General features: G+C 38.7%; 1 protein-coding gene across 3 annotated transcripts; it reads left to right on the forward strand.

The window, feature by feature from the left end:
* The first annotated feature begins 520 nt into the window (after window positions 1–520).
* LOC115995340 (transcription factor bHLH18-like) lies at window positions 521–4212 on the forward strand. 3 transcript variants are annotated; one of them, XM_031119859.1, is made up of 5 exons: window positions 521–584; window positions 1155–1236; window positions 1355–1933; window positions 2757–3128; window positions 3722–4212. In XM_031119859.1, exons 2-5 carry the CDS (start codon window positions 1201–1203, stop codon window positions 3794–3796), a joined length of 1062 nt encoding a protein of 353 aa, XP_030975719.1. In that variant the 5' UTR covers window positions 521–584; window positions 1155–1200; the 3' UTR covers window positions 3797–4212. The 3 variants fall into 3 exon arrangements, with proteins under 3 accessions (XP_030975719.1, XP_030975718.1, XP_030975720.1); XM_031119858.1 differs by having other exon boundaries at window positions 555–640; XM_031119860.1 differs by lacking the exon at window positions 521–584 and adding an exon at window positions 712–733.
* The last annotated feature ends 7705 nt before the right edge of the window (window positions 4213–11917 follow it).

Genomic DNA, 11917 nt, shown 5'->3' on the forward strand with positions numbered 1-11917 from the left:
GCAGATATGGAAAGAAGTTATGAGGTAATCCACCCAACACCGCCCACTGCCATCCCCAATATCATGGATTCATGGCTCTGTTTTGTCCGTGTCAGCCCCACATTCGTGTATTTTTTTTTAATATAAACAAAATAGCCTAATTAAAATGATCCTAATCAAGTTGAAGTTTCACACTTCCAGTACTAATGGGTGTCTCAAAAAAATAGAGAATAAAAGAAGTTTCACTTAAATGGGGCCAAAACCAAAGCCGGTGAACGTTGAACAATTAATAGAGAAAGTCTATAAGGAAAAAGTTGACATGGGAATATTATAGTGACCAAAAATGCAGAGGAGTCAGAATTTGACCAATAGCTGAGAAACAGAGAAAGCATTTTTCTTTCTTCCCTCTTGGCTTTTTGTGAGTGAGAGCCATCATATGAACAGTGGTGAAATAGAACACAACATATATTTTCACATGGGCGAATACGAGTTAAATTATATCAATTATCAAGCGCGTACGGTACACTTATAAAAGACACAAAATTATACGCTTTGTCGAATCAGAAAAAAGAAAAGCTAGCTCCAGTCTTCTTTGAACTTTGAAGGTAAGCTAAGCTTTCAAGTTTCAACTCTTACACACTGGTTTCCAGTTCTCTTGGAGGTGCTATTTTCTTTCTCTCTCTCTCTTTTTCTAAAACAAAAATTCTTGAAAACGTTAGAAGAACCAAATATCTTGTATAACCTATAGCTCAAGGTCTTATTTTTCAGCTTTTATCACCATCATTGTTCAATTACCAATGCTACTTTTGGCCTTGAAATATGAAAATTGTTCTTAGGGTTTTGGTGGATGTTATACTTTTTTTGGACTATAATTTCTGAAACTAAGGAATTTTATGCAAATTCTTGAGTTTTTTGCTTTAGGGTCTTGGGTTTTTTCTTCCTCTTTAATCTTAGTTCCTATTTTCCCTATCCTTACCTCCGAACTTTGGTACACAAAGTGATTTGTACTTAATTAATTAATCTTTCATTTACTGTGTAATTTTTGATTTCTTTAATAAAAAGCAAATATACTACTTGGAATCATTTTCTATTATCAATATATCTTAAAATCTGCTATAGTTACTACCTTGGTGGCTCAAAATCTAAGATTTCGGTGCCTTTTTCAACTTTCCCAGGGTCCTAGATTTCATCTTTAAGGAAACAAAAAGGGTGCTTAATTTTATGGAAAGCTCATCTGCCAAATGGATATCTGAACTGGTAATATTCTTATGCAACTTATACCAATTGTTCTTGTCTTTTTTCTTTCATTTAAGTGCATGGATAAATCTTCACACTTCTCTTGGTAATACTTATATTTTTCTTTTTCTTTTTTCAGGAAATGGAAGATCCTGCCTTTATCCATCAATACGAGATCAACTCTTTCGGATACTCACTTGATGATCTTGATTTTCATTCTTTTTCTGGTGAGAGCTACCCATCCAACCCAGATCTCAATCCCAAAAGCGCATACAACTTTCATGCTTCAGTCATAGAAAATCCTCAGACTGAGCTTGGGAGACCGGCAAAACAGCTCAAGACAAACAGCTGGAATTCTTGCGCCACTGACCATATTCCTTCAAAGGCTGCTTCTTCATCTTCCTCACATTTGATTTCATTCGAGAACTCAAACTCACCCCCAGCCATTTCACAGCAATTTTATGGTCTAGACTGCACCATGAAACCAAAGAGCGAGGCGGCTTCTGATAGAAATACGAATTTCCCAGCTATGATTTCTGAGAGTTCCTTTGGGATGCAAAATTGTTCATCAAAACATGGACAGGTCCCCAAGAAGGTAGCTACAATGCCTAGAACTCCTTTACATGCACAAGATCATGTAATAGCGGAGAGAAAGCGCCGAGAAAAGCTCAGCCAGCGGTTTATAGCACTTTCTGCAGTTGTTCCTGGCCTAAAGAAGGTACTATTTTGTTAATCTCTCTCACAGGTTCTTGAAAGGGTCTAATTTTATTTAAATATTACGCATGATTTATCTTTCATAAAGATCAGTTATTGTTGCTTCTTAGTTAGATGAGATCTAAACGGTTATGCTGCTTAATTAATTGCTTTCTACCAATGTTGCCCTAACAATATAAAGTCCGAATTAGTACAAACAAAAACAGAATATGACAGTACTGTGTGCGTTTGAGATTTTCTGGAAAAAGTTTTGTTGCTTTTAACTTTTTATTTTTGGTTTTTTTACAAATAATCTAGCTTTTAGTTTTTTTTTTTTAATAAACTAACTTTTAACATTTTATAACACATTTAACATAAAAGTTATCGAAAACTATATCTTTTTATAAACATTAGCACATTAATTAATTGAACCTTTGTTGGATTTGAATCCTTAGCATTACTTCTTGTGAATTGGTAAAACATGATCCATAGAGTGTGGAGATCGATGGGCTACCCTTCTGTTTTCCGTTAACAAGCGATAGAAGAAGCACTAACCCAAGAAATGCCACACCTATATATATGCATGGTTGATCAAACTTCAAATATTTTGCCAAATAAGTAGGCAAATATCACTAGGCTATGGTATGAAGATAGACACTTAAAAAAGATTCCTACATGTAGATAATGCAACCTAGTTTATTTTCCTTAGTATATACCATACACTATAATTTCGTGTAGCCATCACATTTAACTAAAAAAAATAAGAAAAATATTTATAGTTAGAAATAGTACAATCAAGATTTATTAATCAGCATATCTTTGTGTGACACCCTAATATTTGTATGCAGATGGATAAGGCTTCTGTCCTGGGAGACGCTATTAAGTACTTGAAACAGCTTCAAGAACGTGTAAAGACACTCGAAGAGCAGGCTGCAAAGAAAACGATGGAATCAGTGGTTTTTGTGAAGAAGACTCGACTCTCAGCCGCTGATGACACATCTTCATCTGAGGATAACTCGGATAGCGAATCCAATGAACAGCTCCCCCATATTGAAGCTAGAGTTTTGGAGAAGGATGTACTTATTAGAATCCATTGTGAGAACCGCAAAGGCTATGCAGCAAAAATACTAAGCGAAATAGAGAAACTTGATCTAGCTATCTTAAATAGCAGTGTCTTGCCATTTGGAAATTCGACACTTGATATAACTGTTGTTGCTCAGGTAATTTCACTATCCAGTCTATCCTTCTTTGAAGTCCTTCATATTTCTATACGACATATTCAATGACACTTTGATGCTTCTTAATTATAATGCGTGTTTGGTTAGCTTATGTTACATCTCCATATAATTTCTCTCAACAGGACTGATACTACAGTTATTCTTCTTTTAGGAGAGGTAGGGGGGTGTTAAGCAATCTTTATTCAATGAGCCTAATCATACAAAAATTTTCAAAAGTAATATTAGTGGTGCGATCTAGTGAAAATTGTATTGCACTAGTACTCATAACATCGTTGATTATCAGGGAAAAAATTAATACTTTGATAATTTGTGTGTCAAGTTCATGAAAAATATCATTTCCCCAACTTTAGTCATCTTTTTTCTTTTTTCTTTTTTGATAATCGACGTTTTACAAAAAATAATGTTAGTCGCTTTATGTGAAATTGATATTGTATCACTCACAATTTTAACATTTTAACAAATTATGAAATAAGTTGTTTGACAAGATTGTGTCACATCACAGCACTAAATATTATACTCATCTTTATTTTTTGAATTTAGACTCATCACAAAAACTTGTCAATTATTTCTTGCAGATGGACGTTGATTTCTGCATGACAGTGAAAGATCTTGCGAGAAACCTACGACAGGCATTGCTGAAACTCATTTGACATAGCTAGCAAATCACAAAACTTGAAGGATTGTCTATGTTTCTTAATTTCTCTTCTTCTTCTTCTTTCTTTTTTCACATCAGAAGCGTGGGATGACTATGAATAAGCTCCACTTTTAGACTTGTCTTTTTTATTTACAGTGTTTTTCTAGCACCATTTCAGAGAAACGAAGGCCTGTCAATCTCTCAGAATAATTCTGTTGCGAGTTTCACATTTTCCTTGTTCCTTTTTTCGTGGTTGACCCTTGGACTACGTTCAATTACCCACGTGTTGTAAATGAAACTCGCAACTTCTTGGAAGGGTTTTTGAGAGGTTTTGACTTTTCAAACATAACCTCTTTCTTCCCTCCTTCCCTTTGTAAAAGGATCTTTGTTATTACATTGAGAGACAGTTAGGTAGATAGGCACTTTCTTTCACAGAGATTGGCGTTAGTTTTTTTCAAAAGGACCTTCAAATACTATGATGTTGTCCTTTGTTTAGTACAAAAATGAATTCCTCTATATTTGCTTCAATGACTCGATGAGTAATAAACTAATAATCGTTGTTTTTGTTGGATATTGTCAATTAATCCATGTCTTCCTACTCTTTGTTCTTAGTTTTACTCCATCAAATTTAGAGATTTTCCTTCTTTTTATGACAGCTTCACGCAACAATGAAAGGGCAGTATTTTATAATATGGGTGTAGTATATTTTATATATATATAGTAAGTTAATTGGGTGTGATCGATGCAAACGGCCATTTAAGCATGTGGACATTGGGAAGAGGTCACTGTTGATGATTAATACAGCTATATGAAGCTCAACGTGTCAACGTGAGATTTTTATTAAGTGAAATTATAGGTAGGGTTGGAAAGTGGAGACAACCCTTGTCCCACAAGAGATTCGTAATCTTCGCAATTAGTAGACTTTTTTACTCTTTCTTTCTCTATTTGCATATTTCTGTTTATTAAATTATATAAACCCTCGTTCCTTAATACAAATTGTAATTCTTATATAGCTTATCAGGGAGGAAAAAAGAAGGGTAGCGTAGAAATTGTGCACATCATTTGCCGGGTTCGAAATTTATGACCTTTTCAAATACTCAAAATTAAAAAATAACAATAACAAAAACCAGTGGGAGCCATGTACGTAACAGCAATCCAAAGCTTGTAAAGGACGAGTTGATTCAGACTATCGTCCACTAGACAAGATAAAAGAACAAAATAAAAAGTCTTGTTAATGGATCATTTAGAACTTTTGTTAAAAGTTTATTTTAGAAAACTTTTAATAATGCTTTCATGAGAAATATAAAAATATGTTAAAAAATCAGTTTTTATTTTTTATTTTTTTTCTTATAAAAAAGTTTTAAAAATATTTTCTAAACTAATATTTTTAAGGCATTCGTTAGTTTTTTCTTAAATTTATTTTAGCTTAAGAGGTGTTACAGTTCTTTGAGCTTGAAACTTGTAGTCCCCTCATTCCCACTTCTACCAAAGTCAAATCTGTTTCTCAACTTTCCACAATACTTATTACCTCATCCCAGTTATACCAAAGTTAAATTTGTTTTTCTCAACTTTCCACAATACTTATTAAGAGAAATCTTAAGTATAGTTCTTTAGGTGGAGTATATTAGGTTTTTCAATTAAATTCAAACACATAGATGTATTGACCAATAAAATATAAAGAATATTTTCTTTTTCAAAAATAATTAAATTCAATACAATCATAAAATTTATTTGGGAAACCTAATATACCGCACTTAAGTTTTGCTCTACTTGTTATTATATTAAAAATCAGCACCCTACATAGTAACCAACTATAATTGTTGCCACCAAACCTTGTGTTGTGTAATAGTAGAACCTCTAATATCAATTGTTGTGAATTGTGGTTAAAAATAGCACATTCACATGAATAAGAAAAATAAAATATCAACATGAGACAACAATATTTATGTGATTCGCCTAACTCTATGCCTACATCTACGGATAACACCAACCAAAATACTATCAACGATATCAATTACAACCATACTTAATCAAACCTCACAGCACTCACACAAACAAACGGTGAAGATCTTGATCACTGCATACTGCATATGCTGGATGGAATTGGCAATGATCAAAACGAACAATCTTTTGGCAAAAATTTGCATACTCTAGAAACTCTTTAAGGTCCTCAATTAATGGTGGTTGATGAAATGAAACCGACCAAAATTGGCAGCATATGAAGGTAACGAAATTAGTACAAGAGAATGGGTTTTTCACATCCTTCCGACGAGAATTATACCCATCAAATGGGATAGTCAAAGTCAGGGCAACATGTGTTAATTGGATATCAATTGCTAATAAAATCAAAGCTTTTTGTACTGTTTTTCTTTTTGCTGATGTACTCTATTCATACCAGTTTCTTGGAATTGGTTGGACTTCTGAGTTCTGACCCAAATGGTCCAATTAATGGTCGGTGGTCTTAAATTTAAGGGGTCGATTACTGTTTCTCTTTGTTTCCCACCTTAACAAGCTCATTATACGCCAAACTACGTCTACATTAATAAAAGAAAGTCTCTAAACCTACTCTTCTATCCTTCAGTTTTTAGAAAGTAATCGATTACTTAGAAAGAAAAAAGAAAAAGTCTCTGTTCTCATTAGGTTCCCTTTCTTCAAACGAATGACATATGTACATGCACACGTTGACATGTTGTTTCAAGCCGGATTAAAGTTGATGAAGTGCCAAATTATAAAAGTTTGATTTGACTTTTGAGTCTATGAAAAAAGGTTCACTTTCATGAAAGTATGGTAACAGCACGTGATTTTGGAATATTGTTATTTAAGTTCTGATAGGGGTATTTCTGACCATTGCCCAGACACGTCATGCATAGGCATTGACGACGCCCCTGGGTCCGTTAGTCCCACATTAGCAGACGAAGGATCCAAAATCATGCAAAGAGACGGGACCACGCTATAAATTTGACAGACGAAAATCTTGATGGACGAAGGAGAGGCCGACGAGGCAAGCAAAAGCCCGACGGGGCGAGCATGAAGCCAACAGGTCCAACAGAGTCTTGGTCCCCACAAAAATCCATATAAGGGAAAATCTTGCGTATCATGTAAAGTGAATCTGTTACAAGGTTGCATCTTGCTCATATGGAAAGACACCTAGCAATCTCTGAAACCCTAAATGTCAAATCTTGCCCAAAAGGAAAGATCCCCACGCTCAAGGAATCTTGTCCTACTACTAAACTACTATATAAGCACGAGACCTCCTCTTTTCTCGGGTACACAGAAAATCTCTAACTCTCTCACTAAAGAGTTGATAGAGATTTCTCATTCACTAACTTCACATTCGGAGGGTTTTTAGCCGGTCTCACACCGGTGCCTTTTGTTTGGTTTTATTGGTCTTATTCACAGGTACCCATTGGAGTGACTTGGAGTCTACAAGTCACTGATGATTTTAGCACATTATCAGTTGGCGCCGTCTGTGGGGAATTGCGAGTGATAAGCCATATCACTGTTTCAAAGACAAAGTTTTATGGTCCTAACACGATCAATGGTCACTAACAACCAAGAGACTGGGAACCTGCCGAGCGCATTGGAGAGGCAATTACAAACCCTTGCTGTAGCGGTTGAACAGCTCACTCAGCAGAACCATGAGTTGGAACGATAGCTGAAGCAACAGAATGACTAGGAGCCGAATAATTAGAATGACAAACAAGACAAGGACGAACGTGACAACAATCATCTCCCGACGAATGATCACCAAGAAAGGGATGACCAAGAAGAAAGCAATGCTGTCAGCAGACGTGATTAGTAGGATACCAGTCGTCCCTCTGAGCTGGAGGTTGGCGTGTTGCGCCTTGCGTAGGAGATGTAGAAGATGAAAGAAAAGATGGACATGATGATGAGCACCCTGAGAGGATAGGTATCCACCAACTTAGACGAACTAGTCCAGTGGACTGACTCACCCTTCATTGCGCATGTGACTTCCTTCCCCCTTCCGGCCAAGTTTCAAATGCCACAGGTGGAGGCCTATGATGGTTCGTGGGACCCACTAGACCATTTGGAGTCATTCAAAACCTTCATGCACTTGTAGGGCCTTCCTTACCACACTGAAGGGGCCAGCAAGGATATGGTTCAACAAACTTACCTCGAACACTGTCTTAACCTTCAAGGAGTTAAGTGGGCACTTTGTCACACACTTCATCGAGGGACAAAGGTACAGAAGATCCTCAGTAGCCATACTAAGTACTACACAACGGGAAGATGAAAGCCTAAGGTCATACGTGATTCGTTTCAACAAAGAGGCCCTCCTAATTGACAAAGCCAACAACAAATTCCTTGTTACTACCTTCACCTGTGGGCTGGGACCAAGGGATTTTCTCTTCTCCCTCTACAAGAATGACCCAAAGATGATGGCCAAAACACTATACAAGGCCACGAAATACATGAACGCCAAAGATGCGATGATAGCCTGGGGGGAGGGGCCAAAGAAGAGACAAAGACAAGACGACCATCGTCTAGACAGAGGAGGGAAGTTGTCTTGAACAAATAAGTGAAGGGATGAAAGGAGATCGAAACCCCTATCAGGAAGGACGACAAACTTCACCCCCTTGATTCTTTGAACACCTCACTAGATCAAGTCTTCATGCAAATAAGGGACGACGTGGCGCTGACATGGCCAGACAAGTTGAAGGGCGACCCAAGCAAAAGGTCCCGAAACAAGTATTGCCGTTTCCACCAGGACCACAGGCACAATACCTCCAGATGCTATGACCTCAAGTAGCAAATCGAAGCCCTTATCAAGTAGAGAAAGTTGCAGTTAGGGGCGTGTAGCCAACCCGCCAAAACTGACCCAACCCAACCCAATCTGCAGGGTTGGGTCGGTTTTTAGGCCTTGGTTGGTTAGGTTGGGTTACAAAAAAAATTTTGATAGCAAGTCAGGTTGGGTTTGGGTCATAAAATTTTAAACCCGCCAAACCCAACTTGACCCACCCATATATTTAATATATATATATATATATAATATTATATAATTAATAAATTTTTTAAAATAACCAACTCTTCCTATCCTATATAAAGCTAATTAGTTCACACAAACCCTAATAAATTACTATTGTTGTTTAGTTATTAGTGTTGTTTGCCTTTACGGAGTTACATTGATACTAATCTTTGGATTTTTTTAATATATTAATATTAATATTTTTTCTACTCAATTTAATAATAATAATAATAAAAATTTGCCAAACCCATGGGTTCAACCCAACCCGTGTGGGTTGGGTTGGGTTGAACTTTTTTCACCCATCATGATGAGTTGGGTCAAAAAATCCCCCTAACCTGACCCATGCACACCCCTAGTTGCAACGGTATGTCAAGAATGGAGAAAACCCACCAAAGGACCTCGAATACAACCGATGAGCCGAAGAAAGACCCAGGGCCCTGCTCGAAGAAACAAGGGTAATCTCTGGATGGCCTTCTAGGGCAACAGGGGTCGACAACCTCGTCATTAGCTTCACAGAAGACAACGCTAGACGACTACACCACCCCTATGACGATGCCTTGGTTATCACTCTGTTAATTGCAAATTTCAATATCTGACGAGTTTTGGTAGATAATGGGAGCTCGGTAGATATCCTTTACTACCCGGTGTTCCAGCAAATAAGGATTGACAGAGAACACCTCCTAACCTTTGACGTGCCGTTAGTAGGGTTTGGTGGCACTAAGGTCTTCCTCGTGGGAACCATCACCTTGCCGGTAACCATTGGGACGTTCCCTTAATAGCTCATCAAGAAGGTCAATTTCCTTGTCGTTGATTTCTCCTTTACCTACAATGCCATCATTGGTTGTCCCACACTTAATGCATGGCGGGTGGTCACGTCCACATACCACCTGCTAGTAAAATTTCTAGTGAAGTACGGGATAGGAGAAGTGCGAGGAGACCAGATGGCCACTCGCGAGTGCTACATAGCTATGCTTGAGATGGACGATCACTTACAAGCCTTGAACATCGAGGAAAGGAGGGTCACTGTAGAATCGATGGAGGATCTGGAAGAAATCTCTTTAAATGATGATACCCTTGGCCGAACTACCCGTATCAGCACGCAAGCCGGTCAGTAAAGAACTTGCCTTCTTCCTAAGGAACAATCCAGACGTCTTCGCTTGGAGTCACGAGGACATGTCGGGAATAAGTCTCAGTACCATGGTACACAGGCTCAATGTATGTCCATCTGTCACCCCTGTTCAACAAAAGAAGAGGGTCTTTGCCCAAGAAAGGGACAAAGCCATAGCCAAAGAGGTACGCAAGCTGTTGGAGGCGGATTTCATCAGAGAAGTCTACTATCCCGAATGGTTGGCCAACGTGGTCATGGTAAAAAAAGCAAATGGCAAGTGGAGAATGTGCGTAGACTTCATCAACCTGAATAAGGCATGCCCAAAGGACAGCTACCCACTCTCACACATCGACCTCCTTGTGGATTCTACGGCATGTCATCAACTGCTAAGTTTCATGGACGCCTTCTCGGGGTATAACTATAACTAGATCAGGTTGGACAAAGCAGACTAGGAGAAGACTTCATTTGTCACAAGCCAAGGACTCTTCTGCTACGAAGTCATGCCATTTGGATTGAAGAATGCAGGGGTGACATACCAAAGACTTGTAAACAAGATGTTTGCTAAGCAGATTGGGCGAAATGTGGAAGTATACATAGACAACATGCTTGTGAAAAGCGCACGGGAAGTTAGCCACTTGGATGACCTTTGGGAAACGTAACTAACCCAGACAAATTCTGGGCTATAATAGAAATGGCCCCTCTAAAAAAACATTAAGGAAGTGCAAAGTCATAATAGCAGGGTTGCAGCCCTTAACCGTTTTGTCTCAAGGGTAACTGATAAGTGTCTACCATTCTTCAAGGTGCTAAGGAAAGCTTTTGAGTAGACCGATGAGTGCCAGAGGGCATCTGAGGAACTGAAGGCGTACCTCGCGTCCCCACCACTGCTCAGTCTGTCCAAACCTGGTGAGGAACTCTCCCTCTACTTGGCCATATCTCCAACGACTGTCAATTCTGCTCTTATACAGAAGGAAGACTGAGTGTAGTTACCCGTATACTACACCAGTCGGGCATTTCGGGGAGTTAAAGAGAGATATCCCCCAATGGAGAAGCTAGCCTTTGCACTAATCACTGCAGCCCAAAAGCTTAGTCCGTACTTCCAAGTGCATACCATAATGGTTCAAACAGACAAGCCACTGTGAAAAACGATGAACAACCTAGAGGTAGCAAGACGATTGGTTCTGTGGGTGATTGAGCTCAGAAAATTCGATGTCCAATACCGACCAAGGACCGTGATCAAAGCGTAGGCTTTAGTTGATTTCATTGCCGAGTTAACAACAGGTGAAGACGAAGAGGAGAAAATGATCTTATGGACGATATGGACTGACAGTTCGACTAACCAACAAGTCGGAGGAGCTGGGGTCCTGCTACGGTCACCAGAGGGAGATACAATAGAATGTGCGGTCTGCTTCCAGTTCTCAATGACCAACAATAAGGCCGAATATGAAACAGTCCTCTTGGGCCTTGGCCTAGCTAAAGTAGCAGGAGTTAAGTCAGCTATCATATACTGTGATTCACAAGTTGTGGTCAAACACATCAATGGTGACTACGAGGCAAAAGAGGAACGGATGAAAGAATACTTAAGCATGGTCAAAGGCAAGATGGGCAAGGAATTTTCGGTTAAGTTTGTACAAATCCCAAGAAAGGAGAATGAATAGGCAGATCGTTTGGCCAAAGCAGCATCCGTCGAGTATACGAACGTCCCCGGTTAGGTACTATCCTTCATCCAATATTCCCCTACAAATGACAAAGTGGAAGTACAGGTCATCCCCCTAAGGGTCGACTAGAAGACACCAATCATATCCTACCTCAGGAATGGTTCATTGCTAGAAGACTGCAACGCTTCCCGTAGACTGAAGGTACAATCGTCATGATAGGGGATGTCCTTTTCAAAAGGGGTTTCTCCCATCCATATTTGAGGTGCTTGACCCTAGGCGAAGCGAACTATGTCATAAGAGAAATACACGAAGGCATATGTGGGAACCACTCAAGGGCACGCTTACTGGTACATAAGTTGATACAGGCTGGATACTACTAGCCTACTA

This window comes from Quercus lobata, chromosome 6, assembly GCF_001633185.2.
Source record: "Quercus lobata isolate SW786 chromosome 6, ValleyOak3.0 Primary Assembly, whole genome shotgun sequence".
In the NCBI taxonomy this organism is placed as follows: domain Eukaryota; kingdom Viridiplantae; phylum Streptophyta; class Magnoliopsida; order Fagales; family Fagaceae; genus Quercus; species Quercus lobata.

Excerpts from the sequence above, each read along its gene's own strand:
- LOC115995340 (XM_031119859.1), top strand. The coding sequence starts at position 1,201 with ATGGAAAGCTCATCTGCCAAATGGATATCTGAACTG. Across the intron at positions 1,237-1,354 it reads CCAAATGGATATCTGAACTG|GAAATGGAAGATCCTGCCTT; the intron begins GTAATATTCTTA and ends TTCTTTTTTCAG. Across the intron at positions 3,129-3,721 it reads ATATAACTGTTGTTGCTCAG|ATGGACGTTGATTTCTGCAT; the intron begins GTAATTTCACTA and ends TATTTCTTGCAG.